At 38.6% G+C, this 24,078-nt stretch overlaps 2 protein-coding genes across 3 annotated transcripts; both read left to right on the top strand.

Moving 5' to 3' along the window:
- The first annotated feature begins 901 nt into the window (after positions 1-901).
- TMEM128 (transmembrane protein 128) lies at positions 902-7,927 on the top strand. 2 transcript variants are annotated; one of them, XM_035325518.1, is made up of 5 exons: positions 902-1,155; positions 2,037-2,169; positions 3,701-3,862; positions 4,706-4,814; positions 6,257-7,927. In XM_035325518.1, the coding sequence occupies exons 1-4, from the start codon at positions 927-929 to the stop codon at positions 4,803-4,805; spliced, it is 624 nt and encodes a 207-aa protein (XP_035181409.1). In that variant the 5' UTR covers positions 902-926; the 3' UTR covers positions 4,806-4,814; positions 6,257-7,927. The 2 variants fall into 2 exon arrangements, with proteins under 2 accessions (XP_035181409.1, XP_035181407.1); XM_035325516.1 differs by having other exon boundaries at positions 912-1,155; positions 2,034-2,169.
- A 1,746-nt stretch (positions 7,928-9,673) lies between these two features.
- Positions 9,674-23,519, top strand: OTOP1 (otopetrin 1). Its single transcript, XM_035325515.1, has 6 exons — positions 9,674-9,959; positions 13,597-13,733; positions 17,087-17,145; positions 19,009-19,139; positions 21,322-22,268; positions 22,633-23,519. Exons 1-6 carry the CDS (start codon positions 9,674-9,676, stop codon positions 22,801-22,803), a joined length of 1,731 nt encoding a protein of 576 aa, XP_035181406.1. The 3' UTR covers positions 22,804-23,519.
- The last annotated feature ends 559 nt before the right edge of the window (positions 23,520-24,078 follow it).

The following is a 24,078-nucleotide window of genomic DNA, read 5'->3' as shown; positions in this document are numbered from 1 at the left end:
CTTTTACTGAATAGAAAAAAATATATTTTTGACTCCTGTACTATCTAAATCTCTGCTGTCATTGAGAGTGTATGGGCTGCAAAATGTGAACGTCAAAATATTTATACGCTACCTGGTCTCTCTCAGTTTTTCCCTACTTTTATTTTTTAGTTATTTTGAGAAAACAGGTCTGCACTTGGATTTGTATCACAGTGTTCACTATTTTCAGTGGGGATAATTGTCACTCACGACACCATTGATTTATAATATATTACTGGACTATTACCAGAGCCAGCATTTGCTACAGCTGTACTCGTGATAAGACACCTTTTGTTCTCTAAACATAATGCATGATTTTTATCAATTCCTTTAGGAATAAATAATAAGGAAGAAGTCTAATTTTATCAGGAGAGAATACAAGAAAGAAATCATCTAGATGGAACTGAAGGGCACTTATAGCTAGACCCTGAGGGATTATTTTCGAACGCACAACTCACTGCAGTATTTTCTGTGTTTTTCTTTACCACTCCAACCCTGAAGACCAACAAACAAAACGTACAAGAAAATTTTCATTTCTAGAGGTCAAATACTCTGAGTGCATTTGAAAATGGCGCCAGATTTAAAGCTGGAGTTGGCAGTCAAGTATTTTCAAGGCTGTACCTACAGTGAGATGGATGGATGGCGGTGAAGCAGAGGACTACTCGGTGCGACTTGGTGTTGTTACATAACCATCCCGGGAGCCTCCTTCTCGGCCTGGCAGGGCCATTACATGACTCTGTGAGGTGAAGTGCACACGCGTTGCTGCTCGCTAGCAGCCGCCATTACCTGACTGACTGCCCCTCCAGCGCCCACCCGCTGCACCCACGCGCCGCCGCGGCGGGCACTAGAAGCCGTTTCCCGACACCGAGAGCTGACTGCTTCTTCGGCTACGGTTATGGCGGCCTAAGATGGCTTCCCTCTCTGAGAGGGGCCGCCTGGGCCGCTCTTTCCGCCCGCAAATGCAGCGCCGCCACCGCCCTTCCTTTCCCGCCTCGCCGTCACTGCCGGGGCTGCCCAAGATGGAGGCCGGTGGGGAGTACGGGGACTCGCTCCCCAGGCTCCGGCGCCATTTGCGGCAAGGGGCAGAGCCCCGTGCCCTGCCGCTGCAGCCGCCGCTCCGGGGCGGCGGGACGGCCGGTGGGTGCTGCCGGGACGGGCTGGGGCTGCGGTGCCTGCCCTCGGGGGAGCAGGGGGAAGGGGACGGGTTCTGCTGGAAGCCCTCAGGAGCGAGGGGGCTGTGCCATCCCCCCGGCCGCTGAGGTGCCCGCCGGCGTGAGGGAGATGCTGGCGACGCCATGGCGCAGCCGGGGCGTGCTGGGGGGGAGAGGGCGCTGAGCTGCGACCAGCCTCGCCTCTGGAGATGGGGAAGAAGCTCAGCGAAAATACATAAAATAAAAATAAGCGTGTGGTTGTAAGCTCCAGCAGAGCCGTTCGTACGTTCAGCTGGTGGCAATGCATCGACAAAGGTGCAGAGCTAGCATAGGTTATGTTTCTTAGGGCACATAAAACACCAATAACTTTTAATGATAAAGGAACTTCAAAGTACGAAACTACAAACGCTCCCGTACCTCACAGATACCTCTGTTTCACTTTTTCTTTTTTTTTTTTTCCCCCCACAGTATGTAACAATTGAGTATTGTTGTTTACTGACGGGCATAGAAATACACTTTCAAATTTTTTTGCTCTGTTGTTCATAAGTAGTTAAATAACCCTTTCCTAATCTAGTCAGCTGTTAATTTCCCAAAAAGGTATGTAGACAAAATGTGTGCTGGTTGTTACTGCTTTATTTATTTATTTATTTATTTTATCAGAGGGCACCTTGCTTAGACTCTTATTTCAGTAATTACTTCAGTAATTACAGTATTACTTCCTCTCTAGTACAAAATGTATTATACTGAGTGTAATCATCTCGAAATATTAATTAATTAAAAAGGTAAGCATCATGTTTGATTTAAGTATAATCATACTGCATTTAATGACTGGCTTTAGTGATACTAGTCTGTTCATATTTACAGAAGAGTCTACAGCTGTAGAGAAGAAGCCTTCTCCTAGACTGAATTTTCATTCTGCATTCTGGATTTTGGCTTCAATTGCTGTGACATATTACTTTGATTTTTTTAAATCTGTTAAAGAAACTATTCAAGCAGATAGGTAAGATACCTTTTCTTGCAATGAAAAGTTGCATTTTCATCTTAAAATTGTATTCAGTTAGCTACATCTGAACTTTGTGTTTTAAATCTTGGATAAATAAGATCTACAATAGGAATAGAGAGAGCTGGGACTGTTCAGCATGGAGAAGAGAAGGCTGGGGGAGGATTTCATCAATGTGTACAAATAACTGAAGGCATGGGGCAGAGAAGATGGAGCCAAGCTCTTTTAAGTGGTGCCCAGTGAGCACAAACTGATATATGAAAGGTTTCATCAGGTCATCATTCTTTACTTTAAGGGTGGCTGAGCACTGGAACAGGCTGCCCAGTTGTGGAGTCTCCATTTTTGGAAGTACTCAAAAGCTGCCTGGACGTGGTCCTGGGCGACCTGCTATAGGTGGCCTTGCTTGAGTTTGGGGGCTGAACCAGATGACCACCTGAGTCATTATTATTACATTTTGGTAAACATAATGTTTAAATATAAGATTTCAAAAAAAAAAAAAAATTGTTAAAACTTTTTTTCTTCAGGCTCTACTGAGCCATCTGTATATGTGTAAATGTTTTAATACTGTACCTTCAAAAGTATTCTCAAGTACAAGAAATCACTGCATATTCTATTGAAAGTGTTGGAGTTTTGACTTTCAAAAAAGCTGAAATTAATCTTAAAACATCAGTGATTTTTTCCCTCTTGTTCTGTAGACTTCTTTGAGTATACCAGGAAAATAAAAGAAATTATTTCTATGAAATAATTCTATGATTTTTTTTCCTATTCTATTTATTTTCCATGACATTATTCTCAATGGGATTGATAGATGTTAAACATTTTCAGATAACTTCACCTGGAGGTGCCTTTTGAACTTTCTCATTGTCATTATTGTATCAATATATGGAGGCTGAACAGGGCCTAAGCTCTATGCTGTTAGCTTCTCTGAAACTGCTGTTCCAGGTTTGTCTTTCCCATCTTAATCTGGAGGTATGTCACCAGATAGGCCCAAAAGTGCACCATTCTAAATAATCACATACTTTTTTTAAAATTATTATTCTGAATCTGAAATCCTGGATTTCCCTGTGGTTTTGTTCAGTAGCTTAATTTTTTTTTCCATGATTTTTTCTGTTAAGATTAGGAGTTCATAAACTCAAAAGCTTATTAAAAGCTTTTTACAACACTTCTGCTACACAAAAATTGGTAATGTCAGCCTTACGGTACTAAGCACAGTTACCGTGGAGCCTAATTTATTTAATTACCGATGAGGTATTTTTAGCGTGTTAGTATAGAAGATCACTGTGACAAAGTCTGCTACACTGCATTTCCAAAATACTTGAGGGAAAAATAAATGACAGGAATGATGCATCGTGAAATCAAACTGTAGTAGTTACGTGTTTTGTAAAAGTACTTTAAGAAACAATAACGGAGCTCCAGGCTAATGTGTGTAATTAACAAGTATGGTCTGTTCTGTTTCTAGCCTAGAATGAAGATCAATATGTGAACTGAAATGTGACCATACTTAACATGCTTTTTTTTCCCCCCACCACAGTTGGTGGTTTGCCTCTGGCAGTTGCTTATTGGCTGCTTGTTTATCTGTTGCCTTTTACTGCATAATATATCTTGAGTGGTACCGTGGAATTGAGGACTACGATGTGCGGTATCCCATACTGATACCTCTCTCAACAGCCACTTTTATTGCAGCAGCTATTTGGTAAGTTGAAACAAATATATACAGACTTGTGCTAAAACTGTACAGGTCTAACTGTGTAAACGATGCTTCTTATAAAATGAGCCCATGACTCTAATTCTACTGAATGTACTGGTGACAGTACTAGTTCGACTCAGCATGATTTCTTCTGCATTCAAAATTTGTTCATGAGACAAGATCTGCAGCAATTGAAGCTGTGGAGTAAGTATACTTTTAGATGTACTGTGTCTTTTCTGTATTGTGAGGTTTAAAACTTTAAAGGTATATTCTGTAGCGGAGAAAATTTTACCTGATCAATTCCTAATGCATAGTTCTTCATTATCAAACACAATATATATAAATAGCAAGTATACACAAACTCATTCTTAAATGAGCTTTAAGAGTTTCTCTCTTCTCAGAGAATGGTACATTTAATAAGAGATAATTTGTTTATGAGATGAGAAGAGTCAGAATTGAGCAAATGTGCATGTGAGTGAAAAATTACTTTCTCAGCTTCCATTCATGCCTATGGGAAAAATCAAAGAGTATTTCATTTTCAGATGGTTCATACATAGAGATTCAGAAAGTAAAAGGTGTCTTTACTCTTGATAGGTCTGAGTGGCTTTTCTCAGTGTAAAACAAATCTGCAGCAGTTACTGGTGTTCTAGGATGAGTTGTCAGTAAATAAGCAGAAAACTAAACTTTGTAAAGAAACTAGTATTTTTCCAGGTTGCATTGTTTAAATTTCATTTCTTCTCCTGCTATGATTTATTTGCTTGCCTGGTATTTCCACAACATGACAATTGAACTTTTACATAAAGCTTTCCTCTTTTTCTTCTTTTTTTTTTTTTTTTTTTTTCCCTCCAGTTTCAATGTTGCCTTATGGCCTGTTTGGTCATTTATGACACCTTTGTTGCTCTTCATTCAGTTTATGGGTGTTGTGATGCTTGTGTCACTCCTGGGATAAGTCCTGCAGGTAAATAATAGAATTGTTTAGCACATAAAAGTATTTATCTTCTTGCATAAGCTGCTGTGTTATACAAACAGTTCAAGGATTCTGTACACTTTTAGGATAGTGAAATTTTGTGGCAAATGGAGTTACTGGATAATATGCATGAATCTTAAAGGGAAGAATATCATTTTTCTCTTCCCAAAGATTCAGTTCTAGACAGTGAAAAGAGATAAGTGAGAGTGGATGGCTTTGAGGAGTATAGGCCAAATATCTGCAGCTTTTACCCAGACTTCCCTTCTTAGGCAAGTTGCTTGACATATAGTAAAAGGGAGAAGCTGTAAGGGTCCATATGCAACAGTCTTCTCTTTCCTTCTCCTTCCTCCCCTCTACCTCTGAATTAAAATTCTTTGTTATCTTTAAGTATGCTGCTTTCATATTCTGTGGTGAACGGTCCACTTCTTGGATATTCCTAAAAAGCAACCTTTTTAAGGCAAAAACAGTTATTTTCTTGACTTGAAAAAATAATTCCCAGTACTTGTCACATTGAAAAGGGTTTCTCACATTTTTGTTAGGATATGCTATTCAAATGAATCCCATGAAATTGAAAAGCTTAATAAAGAAGTTATTAAATACAGCTCAGTAATGGGGTAAGAGATGTCCCCAGTCACTGGCATCCGCATCATCTAGTGAAATGACTCCTTCAACAGGTTGTTTTCTGTACTTGCTCACAAGGGAATGCAAGGAAGTCTGTTTTTGCTTGCTGTTACAAATCTGTTTCAGTAAAGAAGTCCCCCAACATTTTCATGAATGCAGCAAGAGGAATGGGACAGTGCTGGATTTTGAGGATAGCCTCTTGCAATGCCAGAATTGTAGGCAAAAAATACTTAACTGCTGAGTCAACCACATATACACAGCTTTTACTTGCATAAATGAACTGAAACTAGTCATACATCTTTTCACCAATTCCTTGTATCAAGAAAACTTTTTTAAAGGAGCTAATTAACTTAGATCATACTTGTGGATTTTGAAAAACACAGTACTTCAGAACGTATTATGGGAGCTCAAGTCATGTCTGCTAGTGCAAAATTCCTCAATGCATGTTTGTTCCTTCAGTCATTAGCAACGTTCTGTTTGAGCACTGGAAAGGTGGATGAAGGATGCGCTGTTGTCTGGTAGAGCTTCGCTTGTATTAATAGGCGAAAAGAACCATTCTGCATTAATTTGTACTTGGAGATAGAAAGTAAGAAGTACAAGCTAAATGCAGATATTCTGAACAGCTGAACCTTGTGAAGAAAACAGTTTTTCTGTATGAACAGCCAAGTAAATTCTGTTATACAGTAAATTATTACTCGGTAATGCAAAGTAATCTGACAAATGAATATCAAATTAGTACAAGATACAGTTTGTGCAGTATATATAGCCTTACAGTATTTTCTATGTCAGATTTGTTTTTTCTTTTTTTTCAGCTTTCTGTGAAGGACTCCAGTTACATTTACCCCGCAAAGTGGGTGTTGTTTTAGTTAACATTCCAGTCTTTTGATTATTTAACTACCTGATGTATAAATCAAATGGACATCCCCATTGTTCAGCCAGTGGCTGCAAAAAAACAACTGATTGGTGAATAATTGAAAGATAGGTTTTATCTCTTAGTAATATAAAGCACTTCATTAGCCTGTTTTATAAAGCTTTTATTCACAGTTCAATACTAAGCAGATGAGTAATAGGTCAGTTACATGGTTTTAAATCCTATCTGTGGGCAGCAGATTTGACCTAGCCCAACTTCCTGCTTAAAGCAGATTGATTGGTTTGAAAATAATTGTTACTTAAATTCAAGTGTTGTGTTTTTTTTTTTAATATGTTATTTTTACATTTCAAGTGATAGCTAAAATACTGATATTTGGAATCTCTATGAACTTCTAAACTTACACTAACTTAAACTATTGACAACATGGGAGACACTTCTTGGTCCATACATTTGTAATGATACATGTGTTATCATGGAGAAAGTATTTCATTAATCTAACCTCTTGACTTCAGATCTGTTAGTATTTGAAAAAAGATATGTATCTGATTAAGGGCCTAGAAAGCTGGTTGAAATTTACATTGTTGTTAATCTGCTAGTGCCAACAGTGAAATAAATAGACTGCACTTGTACTGACATAATTTGTCCACAGCCAAAGACCGAACATCAAGCTGTGAATAACCAGCAACAGAATGAACAATAGTAACACTGCACAAGAACTGAAGAGCACAAAGGAAATTATTTTGATGTATATACTGTTTTCCAATGTTCAGGATGCTTTTCTTCCAAAAATTAACTTCTTGTTCTTAACAATGCCTCTTAATGAAATTGCCATTTTTCTTCCTCAGCAATAGAGGTTGATATTAAATCAAATGTCATTAGCCATAAACAGCTGGGAAAATAACATTGTCCATTTGTTCACCTTGTCTGAGATACTGAAATATCAAGAAAGCTGGGCGCCATCTATTTGCTAGACCATTTTATATAGGTCATTGTGTTAAATTCTGTTTTGGAAGATAGGAGAAAGTAGAAGTTGGTTATTGAAACTTGTTTAATTTTACTCTTGTTGCTTGGAGTCCAGACTGTTCGAGGAGACTGCTGTGTCGGATTCACACCATTGCTGAATACACACTACGTGAAACATTCAGTAATGAAAAAGGCATTAGCTGAAGCTACTGCAGTTCCACTGAAGAAAAAAGTTGCTGGCAGTAGGCAGTGTAAAGGATCAGTCAAACCAAAGTAAAACACATCTAGCACTACTGCTAAGGAGTTTGTAGAGGAAGTCAATAGTTGTTTTTTTTTTTTTAATGTAACATTTGAGTTTACAAAAAACAGTTGTACTTTGCACTTAGAAGTGATACTTTGCAATTGCTTATCTTAAGGTCTTCATCTTCTAACAGTTTTATGTCTGCATAGATGTACATTGATTTTGTTTATTTTTTAAATGCACTTTTGCTCAGGGATGGTAATTATCACTGTATTTTTATTTATCAACTGTACAAATGCTTGAGGTGCTTTAAGTTGACCCTGTACTCTTTAAACAATTTTAATATTTGCTATGTGTTTCTTCAAATTTACTCTTCTGGACATCTTAATAAACTTCGTATAAAATTGATCAATCATTGTTCAGTACTTATTTAAACATCTAATTTCACTGTTATTGGGACTGTCAGCCCATCAATTTGTCAGTTCATTTTGTCTTTTGTGACCTCTCAGCTGGCTTAATTGACATTGTGATACTATTCAGTATGACTTGGAAGAGCTGTTTACCCTGTCTTTTTCTGAAAATCCCAGGTAGATAAAGTTTATTTCACAAAAGTCCTGCAGAGTCTTTTGGTAACAGTTACAGGTATCAAATGCAATACTCATTCCCTTGTATGCTCAAAAGCAATGGGGGGGGGGGGGGTGAGTCTGGTAAGAATGTAAAACAATGTTTGCTGTAATTAACAACCAGACAAAACCTTGCTGCTGCTTCCAGTTGTGTGAACTCCTTGCTTTCATTATTTTTCTTCTACCAATTAAAGTATTTAGGGCAAGAGATTGGAAAGATATCTTAATAGTTTCCTGAAAATAATTACTAGGTTGTCAAAATCCCTACTTGAGTATGTTGGCTGGCTTCAGACTACTGTAGAAACTTTCTGTATCTATTTACATTAATTTCATTTGACGGTAAGAATCTGTGCTAGCATCAAAGAGCTTTTCTTCATGGTGACAAGAGGTATTCTAGAATCACCTTAAAATAAAAAGCCTGGATGGTGAAGATTATTTATCACAGTTATGCAGAGAAGCTCTGTTAAATGAAAACATCTTCCTTAGTTCTTTAAGGTTAACAATTATATAAGATAAAAGTAGGACTTAGTATTTCCATAAGCTTCCCAAGCGATGAGTGTAGTTCTGGGCTAGAGGTGACTGAAGGCTCAACTGTTTGTCTGTTACCAGACGTGTCCTTTGTTACTTTTGTACTTTGGCTTCAGAAGAGAAAAAGCTTAAATCCTCAGTAAGTTCTGTCTGTGGAAGTAGTGTAAAATCGATACCGTCTCTTCATTTCTTCTTCTTTTTTTTTTTTTTTTTTTTTTTTTCCAGGTAGCTGAATTAGTGGCTTAATTTCATGTGAGGCATAGGTCATATGGTTAAAAAACAAAAAAACAATGCTTTGGATATTTGATATGCTACCAGCAGATGTAAGGTAAACATGTAAGACCTGCCAGGCCAGGAGAAGGACCAGTCTCTCGTTGTATTTGGCCTCCAACCATGGCTAGGTACATGAATACCTAGGATTAAGAGAATTTGTGCTGTACGCAACTGAAATGCCATTTAAAATACTTTCTGTTTTATACTGGAATAAATTCCTGTCAACCCCCATAGGCAACTGACTGGGGCTCCAGACCTTGAGGGAATACATTTATAGTTCCTGGCTATGGGTCACAGTTAGAACCAAGTATTTGACGTATATATAGTAAAAAAAGTGTATATATAGGTCACACTTAGAACTACGTATTTGGCATATATAGTAAAAAATATATATAGAAATGTGGAAAAAGAATAATAAGAAATTAACTAAATCCTGCAAAAGCTTTTGCTTCGTTGACCTCAGCTGCTGCTACTTGTAGTTGGTAGCGATTACCAGTTCCTAGCAATCACTGCAGTGCTCTGTTGTCAGAACGGGACTTACTAAAGGTCAGGGGAAAAAGAAAAAAGGGTCGTTCCTCGGCTTTTCCCTGCACGGAGCTCACCTCGGCGCCCCCCCGGCCCCGCAGCGGAGGGAGGCACGGGGGGAGCCGGCGGCCCCGCTCCGCCCCCGGTCTCCGCTGGGGGCCGGGCCTGCGGCGGCCCCGGGGCTCCAGCAGCGCCCGGCCGGGAGATGGAGAAGGGCACCGGTTCCCCCGCCGCCGGCGGGAGCTGCCCGCAGAAAAACGCCGAGATCCTCAGCAGCCAGTACGGCATCAACCTCTTCTTGGCCGGGCTGCTGCTCACCTTCGCCTGGGCGGTGCACGCCGTGGGCATCAGCAAGAGCCACCTGCTCTCCTACCTCATCACGCTGATGCTCATCCAGCTGCTGTGGATGCTGTGGTACCTGTGCAGGAGCTGCACGCAGAGAAGGCTGATCCGCGACAAGGACACACACGCTGGAGCCCGCTGGCTCAAGTGTAAGTACTGGCCGCGGTACCCACAGTGGCACCGGGCACAGGACGTCTGTGCCGTCACCCACCTCTGCTACCACCTCGTTACCTCTCCATCCCTACCAGGAGGCATCCTGACATTCATTATCCCGTGCACATGCAGTGCACTCTAAATACAAGCAGAACACTTTGAGAGTCCGTAGGGGAAAGCTGTCTGCTACAGGTACTCGCTTCCCAGCCGCCCGTTTGGCCCTTTAACAACGCTGAAAGCCACAGAGCCTTTTTTCCCTTTCATTCCTGGCACCAGGCAGGTGTGGCAGCACTTAAAAAGACAGATTTTGAAAGAGGCAATTTTTAAGGTGTTGTGCAGCTCTTCTGGAGGAATTACCGCCTTTTCCAGGCAATGCAATGTGACTTCCTAATACTAGCACCAGTCCAAAAGATCCTTGAGGGTTCTCTAAAGCAAAGTATCCCAGAGATTCCCATTTGTACCTGTACAGTGATGCCTTACAACTATTAAATCATGTAGGTTGGAAAAAAGCCTTCATGATCACCAAATTCAACCATCAAAACTTTGGAAGCATCTAGAGTTAGAAGAGGATAACTTGCTCGGCCAGAGCAGCTTACAGTATAGCATGTAAAATATATAAGCAGGAAAGCTAAAGGTAGCATTAGCTTCTAGGAAATTTGCAAGGCTGATGGTAGGATGTGCTGACCCTTATTTGCAGGATCAGGTACTTACTGGAGTAAGGACACAAAGGTGTATCGAGAGCAGGTTGCTGGGGATCATGGCACAGTCATGTCGAATGCCGTGTGTCTGGCTCCCAGGGAAAGGAAACAACTCAGCTCAGCATGTACAGGAGGAGGCAAGCCCACTTTTATAGACCGCTTTTCCAGTCTCAGTACTATAAAGAGTAGGTTGGAAAGTGTGTTAAGTGGAGTCCTATAAGGCAGCTTTTCCATAAAATATTTCCTTACTGATAGCAAAGATGCAGCAATCAGTCACCACAGCAGCAGCTAATGAAAAATTAATTAATCTAAAATCTGGTTAGTTTGAGAAGTAAGGTGGTGTTGTGGAAGTTTGGTTTGTCCTCAGTGCCTGCGTGTCTTTGTGTCTTTTATTTTTCTTTGCACCTGTTAACAATTATGCTATAAAAATAGCTCAGGGGCATTTAAAAATTTATTTCATATTTTATGTCTAACATAATACAGCCATGGATTGTAGACTGTCTCCTGAAATGTATGGTGTTATGTACTGTTATCTCCTTGATTATTCACTGTTTTCCAAAATAATTCTAATTATTTTTCATTTATTACCTTAACGTGGCTTACATTTTCTTATTCTCTTCTTGTGAAATTTCCTGAAATTCATTATTGCAAGGTTTAATTTGATCCTATTTTGGACCAAGCTATGCTTTTCTTACAGAGAGTAGCTTTCTTCTCTCAAGTGTGGAATAAGTACTGCTTAACATGGGTAAGAACAGCAGAACCCCCTGCCCTTTCTTCTTTTGGCACAGCTATCACAGCATTTCATTTGTCCTACAGAATATAAGGAGTCACAGACGTTTAGAAATAAGATACTGAATGCACTACTAGGTTACCTTATCCATTTCTTTTACCAGCACAGGATTGCTCTTTGTAATATGTTCTCAGCTGTGGCGGCTTCCACAGCTTCTCTTGGATGTCTATGCTGCAATTCAACAAATTCGCCCTTAGGGAAAGTCCTACACTTTCCTATTCTGAAGAGTTTCTTGTAGTTACGACAGTTCTGTAAAACTCCTTTATCCTGTATTGGTAAGAGAAAACTTATTTGAACTACAGAAAAACTCAGGTGGCAATTCCTCTGCCAAGAACCCTCTTGCCCTCCTCTGTCTCAGTGGTTTTGTCACAGGAATCTTGTGTCTGGAAGACAAGCCCAAAAACAAGGGGAAAGGACGAACTTTCATCATGTTGTTCCACAGAAAGCTCTTGGCAATTCTTGAGTAACTTGAGCAGCTGCTTTTGAAGCATCTCATCGTTGGAGAAAATAGCCATGAATTAACTGGTATAAAATGTAAACACAGGCTCAGAGTATTTTCATGATGCTCTTCAAATTGTGAATATCATTTTAGTGAAAGTGGTGGCAGCTGGCTACTTATATCCATTTGCCGTGGGAAATATTGGAAAAGAATGGCTTAACAAAGACCTCAAGGCAGAGTCCTTGCACACAGTTAACTAATCTGGAAGGACAAATGGCCACTTTACAAAAACTGTTCACAGAAAGGTTTCCTGGACCCTTTTCCTACCAAGACGTTAACTACGTGAACCCTAAAGCACAGTTCTCTTCCAGCTTGTGTGGTAGACCAAGAACCACTCCTATAACCTGAATGTGGGAGAAGAGCTTTTTAGTAAGGTGAGGCTATCTCAACCCAAATAATCACAGGGAAGCTTAGGAAGGCTGCATGTAGGTAGACTCTTTTCCTTGACTTACCCCAAATGTTATTCCCCAGAGCACACTCTCCTGCAGTGGAAAGCTCTATGGTCATCATTTAGAAGTTCAGCCATCTGGGACAGAGAGCTCAAAAGGAAAATCAATTAGCTTCACAAATGGCTTTATTTTATTATGTTCTCCAGCAGCATGGCTTCTGTTTAAAGCATAGGCAGCTAGTTACCTTACGCAGCTCTTGGCAGACTTCAGCATATATATTTTTCCTGCTTGTCTATTATCAAAACCCAAATAATATTTGATAATTGTCTATTTGAAAAACCCAAATAATATTTGAAGTTTAGAGTGGCATTTTGACAGCTATATCATTATAGCTTCCTGCTTCTTGATGGTTAATAGAATGAATTAAGCCAGCACTTTGAAATACTGAAAATCCCATTCTGGATCTTCTAAGACACAGAAATTTATGAATATTTGGAAAAAATCCACATTTTTTTTTTTAATAGTACAATGCTCAGTAAAAAACATTTCTTTTTATTCTTTAACTTTAGAATTAGCAAAATGGTGGAATCATCTTCATTTTTTCTAATTATTGGTATATATCAAGTATTTAGGATTAGTATACAATACTAAAATGCTAAAATATGTTTTCATGATTTGGTTGTTTTCTAGAAAACCAAACCAGACAGCTCACTGTAGTTCTGGTCTCTGACTTGAAGTGTAACCTCCCCAGCAATGGCGCTGGCATACCAAGTGATTGTGTTACTGCCTGCTGTAGAGCTCTTGGGCCCGGATACTGTAACATTATTGTTCGGCTCCTTTGAGTTGTATAGTTTGCTGTGTGACTGTATGGAGCATTAGTTCATGTGCTGTATGGCTGCTTTGGTGCTACAGTTACCTGGGAGGCTGATCTTGCAAGGAGCTGGGAGCCATCTGCAAGGCGCTGCGTGTCTTCAGGTCTGGGCTCCTCCGTAGTGCCTGTGCTGGGAGTGAGCCCTGATATACTTTAGTAATACGTTGGGCAGAGGCTTTCACAAATTAGAGAGTCTTATTACATCGAGTTGGTTATCTTCATGAACTCGATCCACTTTTATTTCCCTAAGCAAGAATATGAGTATTGATCTATCATTATTTCTCTAAACAAGATTTTGGCATAGTGCTACGGATTGTCTCTGGACAATACAGCTGTACATTGATGATTTCTAATATCTTTGTTTTCTAATATCTTTTCATTTGTAGGTGGGATTACTTTATTTGCAGTGATTACTTTAATTCTGGACTCTTTTAAAATTGGATACTACATTGATTTTTCAAACTGTTTGTCACCAACTGAAGGCATTTTTCCTGTTACACATGCAGCGCACACCATCTTGCAGGTAAAAGACACTGGTTGCAGTTTTATATTATATCTGTACTTCTTACCAAAAATATCTTTTATTTATTTATTTTTTTCTTATCATCAGTGGATTTTACACTAATTTAAGTTCTAAACATATCATAGGATGATTTTAAGGGCTAAGTTCTTGTGCATCTATACAATTTTATGTGCAAATTCAGCCTTGGCAACCTGAAATTTCAGTAATTACTCAGCCATAACCCCCCCCCAAAAGAAGTTCAAAAAAGAAGTAAATTGAAATTACATGCTTTTTAGTTTAAGTTACGTATAAAACTTTCAGAATTTTCTGGCTGAAATGAGCAGCTTGGTTAAAGACAAATCACTTATTTCTGTATGTACAACTTGCCACACAAGTCCAGTTCAATCTATCTGGTATTCCAGATAGTTAGAGATGGATGCCTGATGCTTCAAACAGGCAAAACTCCTTTTCTTGTGGGTTATAAAATATTAGCACATCTTTCCTGTAACAAATGAACACAGATTTTCCTTCCAGAAGCATTTGATTACACTTATCAGTGGCTGCACACTTGCAAACATAGTCACTGACTCCTGTAAAATATTCCAGCTGTTTGTTTATTTTCAGGCTTTGTCTCTGTATTATATTGTGATACTCCATAGCCAATTGTTTACTGCATTAATAAATGTTGCCCTTTCTTTTATTACATGATGGAGCAAAAGGATACTGGACAATTTTCCTAATAGTTTTCTTTATTTTGAATACCTGAATCATGAACAGCTTCCAGTTCTTCTGTCGCAGGTTGTTAGCCAGTCTGTGAAGGCAGAAATAGTGAGAATTGTTAGTAGCTGCATGAGCCAGATACATCTTATAGTAAGGTGGAGATTTAGATTATTGTCCTCTTTCTTCTCAGGACAATCTAAAACTGTAATTCTTGTGGGCCCCTATGTGCAGACTTGTGGTAAAGAGGGAAAGGAAAAGCCACTAAAATAAGATACTCTGTTAGAGCCTGGTCATCTAATACACTTTCCAAGATGATTAAGTAACATAGTGATAAGAGGAAGAACAGAAAAGAAAATAATGATTTTCCTAGCAGTTGTGGTTGCAAGTAAATGAGCAGTTGAACCACCTACATTATTCTGTTTTCTTTAACAGTAAAAACACTGAAATTTGAGCAGTAACTCTGGTTTCCATCTTTTTATCTGAGGATGAAATTCTGACCTGACGGATGTAGTATAATTTTACATTCTGTTAATATCCACTCTCCATGTGGAACAACTTCTTTGCTTTACCTCTGACAAACAAACCCAAGAAATTCTTTCCTGCTGATCTGCATGCAGCATTCCTCATTGCATCCAGTAACCTGGAGCTGGTGAGATTTCTAGCTACTGTGAGCTAGAATATGGAAGAAATTGAGCTGAACAAAGGGAATGTCTGATTCCCTGAGAAGACATTCTCATTTAATATCACATCATTCTTTACTATTTAATATTTAATATTTAATATTGCATTGTTCTGATTAAATATTACACCACATCATATTACATCACTAATGTAGCTGATTATACCATTTACTTAGCTTAAAATAATGAAATCTTGAGTGTTAGCATGAATGCTCAAAGAAAATGTAAAGGATTTATCAAATACCTTTTGCCTAAGACAAATATAATGTCCTTGAAATACAGGGTAAAATTACAGTGGAGTGGATTCCTAATTATGTGTCATCTAAAAACCTGAGGATTTGTTTTCTGCAGAATATGTGTTGGATGCTGTTGTATTTTACTCTAACGAGGCATCCTGGTACTTGCCAATAAATGAGCAAATATACACTGTAACTGTGCAAACAATGAACTAGCACCGACCTTCTCATTTCCACCGCCTCTGTGTTAAGCTCTTTTGCAGACAGAGGTCCCTTTGAGGCAATGCACACTCTGGAAGCAAAACTGTATTTTTTGTCATTTCTCTACCTTACTGATTTTTTTATTCCTATTTTCCCTCAAATTTCTTGACTCCAATGTTTGAACAGAGCTTCTAAACTTCCTTTTCCTAAGTTTTGAAGAATGCTTTCACATCTGCTGTCAGATTTTACTGCTTCTACCCCAGAACTGCAAACTGGACGTGGCATAGATGAGGCTACAGTGCTAATTGCTGATCTCAATTTCAACTTCCATGTCATCTTGTATTTTTGTATTTATCACAATTTGTTGTGATACATGCTTCATTGCGTGATTGAATTAACGTGTTGTTAGTGGGGAGAGCAGGCAGACGGATTCCTGGTTTTGCACTGGCTGAGTGAGCTCAAGTCCAGAAGTGTCTTATGTGTCCTGAACGTCTAGTAGGCGCCACAGAGAAGTGCATGTTCCTAGCTTTTTCAAAGATCACATACTGAATGTCTCAGACAACACCAGCTGTGGAGGCATCCTGTTAATGGGAGCAGTGAAAAAATGGACTTTCATTCACTGCAATTTCTGCAGAAGAACCCAAAGTTCTTTGCAATTTTCAGACCATTTCAAAAACACCACACCAGGCAGGTTTCTAAGACAAACCCTTTGGACCATTTCTATCCTGACATTTACATACTATTCAGTTTAGTAAGGTAGGGACTTTTCTGAATAAATAGGACTCCCAGTTTCACCCTAACATCCCTGAGGAATATGGCTATGGTTCTGCTTGCACCTACCAGGATTTGGAACTGTTTTTTTATTATCAATGATCTATATCGTGAGGTTTCCATTATCCTCCCACAAATAGAGACTCCTACTTTTAATACTTCTTTCTTTACTTACTAAGTCAATGCTGTTCTGTCTCTTTTGTTTTCTCCAGCTTGAGCTTTCTGCACTACATTTGAGTGCAACTGCATTTGTTCCTCCTAATGCGGTTACGTCTCAAACTGATAGAATGACCTTTTCTCTTGCTTCCTGGTCATCCATTGTTTGTTTTATTAACAAAGTCTGGAATCCTTTCACATGTCTCTCTCCCTCCACAGAATTTCATATATTTAGTAAATTATTCAAACTTAGCATCACCATGCCCTGCAGTAGTTATAGTGCTGTCTACAGCTGGCAGTTTTATTTCCTTTGTCATTGAAATAAAAGCCCTTGCAGATACAGAAGCACAACATGTTTTGGTGAGTCATATTGAAACTTTCTACTGTTGAGCCACTGGCTTTGCATATAAGAAATCCTAGGTTCCTCCTGCCAGCCAGGTTCTGGCTGAATGTTGGAAGAGATAAGAATAATTTCACATGCGTGGAGATGGAGCTACCTCAGTTTAAGTCATCAGAGGATTTAATGTTTCTGCCTACAGTTATATTTCCTTTTTGTGTTTCATACATATTCATTAGTGTAATGACATTTCTCTGTATTCCTTTAATTTAGGTGTACTTTCTTTGGTGTCATGCAAAGGATATTATCCAGTCTTTCAAAACACTTGAAAGGTAAAGTATCCGATCCTCATCTGGAATGCGAATAGGTGTATGTCTGCACTGTGTTTGAACATCTTCAATTTTACTGTATGATGGATATTGAGAACTTGTGGAGTTTGATTCTCAGTTGTGTTAATATAAATAGACAGTAACTCCATTCACCCGAGTGAGAGGATAATCATTAGTCTGAATTATTCTTTTTTATTTAAACTGTGCTCATATTTCATAGTATACAATAGTCACAGAATAAGCATGTATTTATCATGAGAGAGGGAAAGGGCAATGTATGATACCACATGCATTTTTCAGAGGAAGGAAGCACCAGATTTTTGTCTGAGAACTATGTACTACATGAAGTTTTCTTTGTACTGAAGAAACGGAAAGGTTTCAGTATCTTCGTACTGAAGATACTGAAAGGGAATTTGCATCAGCAACTTGCAGCCAGTGCAGTATATCTGGGGTTTTTGTATTGACCTTTATGGAAATTACCTTTCAGAACTAGATGCAAACATATAAATACACAGAGAAACACAACCTTTCCAGCAGTATGTATATACCCAAAGCAGTCAGGGTTGTTCTTATTTCTGACACCAGAACTTGGTTCTCATGGTGTAACTAATGTCTCCTCTGAAACAGATGAATACATTTATTTGTTACGGAGCTGAGTACTGGTTTTTGAGACAGCAGAGCCAGATCTGATGTATTTTTGTTTTTGTAAGAATGTGGATTAGTATATATTAATGCCTTTACATAGAATGCAAATAAACAAGGATATTAACTTTTAAAATATTAAACTCAAATTATCAAGAACCTGACCAGTTTCTATAGGAAGTAAAAGATACTTGCTCATAAACTTCAGCAGTAGTGATGGCTCTACTTTTGTTCTGCTCCCTTGGGTAAATGTTTCAGCAAGCCAACAAGTGGAATGATCATGGAAGGCTTGCAATGTCAGCTGGTGAAACCAGCTCTGTCTATAAGTACCATTTCTAAAATACCTAATTGCAAATCATTTAAGTCATTCACTACAAACAGTACAGTAATAAAGAACTGTTTCTTGGTGAAGGAACATTTTCAGCCTTGGGTACAAGAGAATAACATCTGGCAGAATTGCAGATGAAAGAATTGTGCCCAAGAAATAGATACCATGGCCTTCTACAAAAAAAAAAAAAAAAAAACAAAAAAAAAAAAAACGGGGGGGGGGGCGCTAGAGGGGAAAGTGCTGGTCAATTGAGAACAATTATTGCCTGGGTTTTACTAGAAAGTTCAGAATCATTAACCCACTTCTTTCTCTGATGCCATTTTGTTTCATCAAGCCAATCAAGCCATGAAGTGGCTTGTCCAAGACAAGGACTCTCAAAGCCACTTGAAGACTTAGCCTCACTGTACCAGTAGTCTGAATGGGATAAAGCCCTCTGTTGTCTTCAGCTCTCTCGAGGAGAAAAAAAATGTGTGGACTAGAAGTTAGACAAGGCAGTGCTATTTCTTTGAAGAAAGACCAGCCTCAGTGAGTATGAAGAAGCATCACAGAAGGCTGAGAAATACGATTTACAAAACAACTCTGATCAGATCATTCAGTCACTGTCATTAACATGTCCAGCCCAAAGAATAATAAACATCACATACGAGAGCATAAAAGCATCCTATCTATGGTTTAATACATTAATCCATCATGTTTTTGTGATAGTTTGGGAGTCTAACATTAGTTGTGCTCCACTGTGGAACATCTTTCGAGAGATCGGTTACTATTTTTTCTTCTTGTACTGACTACTAAATTTAGTTACATGTGGTGTCTACAGAAAATTAATCCACTGTATTTGGCATGCCTGTAGAGATATACTGCGTGCATATTCCTTCAATAATTACCTTATTTTGTAGGTTTGGGGTTATCCATTCTGTGTTCACAAATTTACTCCTGTGGACAAATGGAGTGTTAACAGAGTCAAAACATCAACTGAATGAACATAAGGAAAGACTAATCACACTTGGTTTCGGGAACATAACAATAGGTAAGCTAAAGTGTTGTACATTTTGGAATTACTGCTCCCATTCAAAATACTATGTCTTTATAAGACAGATCTGGGTATTTGCTGTATAGTCATTACTAGGCAAATGGTAGTCAACTGATACATGGTCAGTTCATATAGTAACTGAAATGATATATAATCATTATAATATATGTGACTCAGGCTATGGTTTTCTGTTTATTTATCTCCCCTTTAATAAATTCCAGAAGTTCCAAACAAATATAATAATTCTTTTGAGGAATAACATCACTAAAGAATCCTTTTATTAGTAAATCAGAGAAGTAAATTATATACAGTAGTTTTAAAAACAGAATTTACTGTTTTGTAAGCTACTGGTAGAAAACCAAGAATGGATAATCCTGCAAATCATTCCCAGGAGAGTGTTTTCCCATGGTATGTGGTCCTTTGGAATTTTGTGTGGTGCCATGGAATTGGGTGGAAGGTTCCAGAGGGATGGAGGTTATCCATTAGTGCTGCTTTACAGGACACAGATTTTTAGCTGGGTGATTCTTCTTTTATAACAAACACATTTTTTCATTGATAAGATAATGCAAGTTTCAATAAACATTGATTAAAACTTCTGGGGATGCCTTTTGCTTTCAAATGCCACTGAAGCCTAGGAAAATTTGGAGTTCTTGGCTTTCAATAGACAATATAAGTTCTCAGCAGCTACAGGTAATTTTCTCCCAGCTGATAGGATTTTGATTGTGTTCACAAGGATAAAGACAAAGATGACCCCAGTTTTACATCCATTTGCAAGGGGATGGAGCCAGGCTCTTTTCAGTGTTGCCCAGTGCCAGGACAAGAGGCAATGGGCACAAACTGGAACATGGGAGGTTCCCTCTCAACATCAGGAAGTGGTTCTGTGCTGTGCAGGTGACAGAGCTATGGCACAGGTTGCTCAGAGGGGTTATGGTGTCTCCTCCTTGGAGATCTTCAAAAGGCACCTGGACGTGGTCCTGGGTAGCCTGCACTGGGCAGCCCTGCTGGAGCAGGGGTTGGAGCAGCGGGCCTCCAGAGGTCCCTGCCAGCCTCAGCCACTCTGTGATTCTCTGATTTAGCTGTACAGCAAAAGCATCAGTACTAATCACAAGTTAGTGGCTCTTCCTGATATTTCCACTGTTAAATGGAAGCAGTTTCCTTATATTATTTCCTATGAATCTGCTGCCAGAATTGTTGCACAAATGTGAATAGTCAGAAACAGTTTCTATAACGAGCAAAGTCTTTTTTCACTTCTTAGAAGTATATGCTTAAGACAAAAGAATGCCAGCTTTCTCCCATCTTTTTTCTTATAAAATTAAAAAATAAAAAAAAAAAAGGAAAATTATAGGTACAAATCTAAGATTGGCTCTGGGCTGCCTAAAAATATATTTTTCAACATTTATGCTTATATACATGTAAGTAAATAATTATCTTCTGACACCATGGAAATTTCTGGTTTCTTAAATTATTTTTGTGATTACACATTAAATACTTTTATTTTACAAATGTGTGCAGTTTGTTTTCTGAGATGTTTTAGGGGTTTACAATGCAGGTTATTACACAGAGAGAGAAGGATTTAATAGGTTCTTCTCAAAAGGATAAGATAGATTTTTAATTATTTTACTTTCAATTTATACTGGGACATTGAGTGAAAGTATCTTTGGCTTACTTCACCTCTTTCATAGACATAAACACATTTTTAATAAAGTGCTGTGGTTATTAGAAACCACTCTAGTGTAAATAACTGACAAAAATGATAGGAGTCATTTTCTCATTAAGTTTGGATTCTTCATCTGACCCACAAGTGGAATTCCTCAGTATTCTGTAAAATCCAAATGGCTGAGGACTCAAGTCCTTGAGATTTTGGACATTTGTTTAATAAAAAAGTAGTATTTGAAAGGCTCTGTTGCACTTTGGTGCAGCATTCACTCATGATATGACTATTGCTAAGAAGCTGAGCAGTGGAGTTAGAGAATATGCTTTGGAGACCAGGCAAAATCTGTGTTAGATTAATGATTTAAATGACACAGATCCTTTTTTTGCTGGCTAACTGTAGAGTATGATGTGTTGTTTAACTGAAATCTTACCTTTTTATATTTTATTGTTTTATTTATGTTTTATTTATTTGCTTTAAACAAAAAATCCGTATAATGCACACATGTAATCTCTCCCTCTCCTTTAGTTTTAGATGACCATGCACCTCAATGCAATTGTACAACGACAACTCTCTGTTCCATATTTTCTCAAGGAATATATTACCTATATCCGTTCAATATAGAGTACCACATTCTAGCATCCACGATGCTCTATGTCCTGTGGAAAAATATTGGCCGCAAAGTAGAACACCATCAGCAACACAAAACTCCGTTCAAATTCCATGGCATAACTGTTGGGATGATTTTTGGACTAATTGTGTTAACTAGCACAATAGCAGTAGTCGTGGTATATTTAATTCAGATTGGACGTTCAAAAATCAAAAGTGAGTTAGCACTTACTATGTTTTACCTCCATGCTATCTTTGTGTTGGCTCTCATGTGTACAGCTGGAGTTGTCGCCCTTCTAATTTACAGACTGGAGGATAGATCATTGGATAACTCAAAAAATCCTGCTCGAAAACTGGATGCAGAACTGCTGGTTGGCACAGCTGCAGGATCCTGGCTCCTTTCCTGGGGATCAATCCTGGCAATTATCTGTGCCCAAGCTCACCCCAAATACACATGGTATAACCTGCCCTATTCTGTCCTAGTAATTATTGAGAAATATATTCAGAACCTCTTTATCATTGAATCCATACATCGCGAGCAGGAAAAGGCCAATGATGCTATTAAAACACTTCGAATAGTGACTATATCTCGGGGGAGCACTTTATCGCTTTCACCCTCATACAAGGAGATTTACAATGGCCGAGCCACCCCTGACATCGGGGAATTACCGTGCCTGGTCAGCAGCAGCATCTGCACCAGAGAAAGTGATGGTGGTGGAGGCGCCAACGAAGAGACAAGTCAGGGTAACAATCCAGTCATGCATTCAGCCTCAGAGTTCTCCTTTTACAGCAGAAGCTCGGTGGCTGACAACAAGAGGAGAATTCTCAAGAACATTGCTGCTTTTTTATTCCTATGCAATCTTTCGGTAAGACATTTTGAACATAATTCCCAATTTAATACACAAAAGCTTCACAACCCTTCAAGCCTCATATTAAAATTACATGGTTCTATAGTTTGTAGCAAGTAAACTTTACTTCTTCTGTAAGAATAAGTGAATATGCCTTTGGGGAACAAAATTCATCTAAACATGGAATCTAAGAGTCTAAACTCTTTTTAATCACCATGAAAAACTGTATCAGCAGCAGAAGCTGAAATCTTCTGCCATTGGTGTACCTGGGTAACAACAGGGAGGGCTTACTTAGAGATTGCCAAAACTAAATTGCAGGTCACTGGGGTCACAGTCTCTCATAATTTATGATTAATACTGGCATTGCCTTCTTTCCTTGCAGCTTTGGATACCGCCGGCATTTGGGTGCCGCCCAGAGTATGACAATGGACTGGAAGAAATAGTTTTTGGCTTTGAACCTTGGATAATCGTTGTGAACCTTGCAATGCCTTTTTCTATTTTCTATCGGATGCATTCAGCTGCCTCACTCTTTGAAGTCAATTGCAAAACATAGGTCGTACACAGTCCCTCAGTGAACAATTGATTGAATAATTAATTAAACAAATAAGAGATGAATGAGTGGATGAGTGAATGAACATAGCCACAGCTGCTCAATAAATGGAAGATTTAATACATATTTCTAAAAGAGGGGACCATAGATAATAGCAAGTGATATTTTTTATTTTCCCTTCATGAATTTTGTTATATATGTATTATTACTGCCCAGCTAGACTTTTCAAAATCATATTATTGTCAACTCTACATAGTAAAGTTAATTCAATCTCATTAATCTTTGTTTAGGTCATCTGAGATTTGTCCTCTAAATAATTGATATTGCTTTATTTTCATTCATCGTGGCCTGTGAAAATGGTTTAAAAAATTTTGTATGACTTAAAAGGGAAAACCCCAAGGACTGCTAAACTGAGTGATGCTCCTGAACCACAGACTCTGAAAATTCCAAATCTTTATTCCTAGCTACAGTTTTATAGTAAAAACAAGAAAACATCTGCTATTTAGTTGGGATGTAGGAATTACATTAATCTTTCTGAAAAGCAATAGAAAAGCAATATAGTTATTATTTTCTTAACTATATGGCATGAAATCCAAATAAATAGCATGTATGTTAAACGTCACGCTGCATATAACTTCTGATAAAATATTTCTATTAATGAACCTCTCTTGTATTTACTAGATGACATAACTCCAAAATAAAGTTAATTCTTTTACAAAGCTCTTTATTCACACATCTTGTAGCTTAGTTTTAAGTACATATGTTCTGTTGCCACAATGGTATCTATCCCCTGTACATTTTTGTTTTAATGGGCTGCTAATTTCTTTGTGTTTCAATCTTCTGGGTGAAAAGTAATCATATGTACTCACTTAGGGATGCTATAGAGCATAGCTGATGCCTATAGAAATTGTGAGGGCCCTGGCTGAGGATTTTACAAGCCTGGTTTACAAGTTGTCAGAACATAAGCTCAGATCCCCAGGACAGTTAGTTGCCTGAATTCTCACAGAAAGCATTAAGAAGGTGGGTGCCTGAATACTCTTAGAAGACAGTCTGTTAGGATGGATAGGCTGCAGCTATGGCCAGAGCACAGAACGGGAGCAACAGCTCTGCCATAGGCAATTACTGGTGCCCTGGTGAAGGGCCTGCAGCACAAATCCTATGAGGAGTGGCTGAGGGAACTGGGTTTGTTTAGTCTGGAGAAGAGGAGGCTCAGGGAAGCCTCAAGAGGCTCAGCTTCCTGAAGGAAGTTGTGGGGAGCTGGGGGTTGGCCTCTTCTTG

This window comes from Oxyura jamaicensis, chromosome 4 (assembly GCF_011077185.1).
Source record: "Oxyura jamaicensis isolate SHBP4307 breed ruddy duck chromosome 4, BPBGC_Ojam_1.0, whole genome shotgun sequence".
NCBI lineage: Eukaryota > Metazoa > Chordata > Aves > Anseriformes > Anatidae > Oxyura > Oxyura jamaicensis.
Note: the sequence above shows the minus strand (reverse complement) of the source record. Positions and strands in the feature narration are given on the sequence as shown.

Bases quoted from the DNA above. Each gene is read 5' to 3' on its own strand.
- TMEM128 (XM_035325516.1), top strand. From the start codon at position 927: ATGGCTTCCCTCTCTGAGAGGGGCCGCCTGGGCCGCTCTTTCCGCCCG. The intron at 1,156-2,033 runs GTGGGTGCTGCC...TCATATTTACAG, and splicing joins CCGGGGCGGCGGGACGGCCG to AAGAGTCTACAGCTGTAGAG. The intron at 3,863-4,705 runs GTAAGTTGAAAC...TTTTCCCTCCAG, and splicing joins TTTATTGCAGCAGCTATTTG to TTTCAATGTTGCCTTATGGC.
- OTOP1 (XM_035325515.1), top strand. From the start codon at position 9,674: ATGGAGAAGGGCACCGGTTCCCCCGCCGCCGGCGGGAGCTGCCCGCAG. The intron at 17,146-19,008 runs GTAAAGTATCCG...CTTATTTTGTAG, and splicing joins TCTTTCAAAACACTTGAAAG to GTTTGGGGTTATCCATTCTG. The intron at 22,269-22,632 runs GTAAGACATTTT...CTTTCCTTGCAG, and splicing joins TATTCCTATGCAATCTTTCG to CTTTGGATACCGCCGGCATT.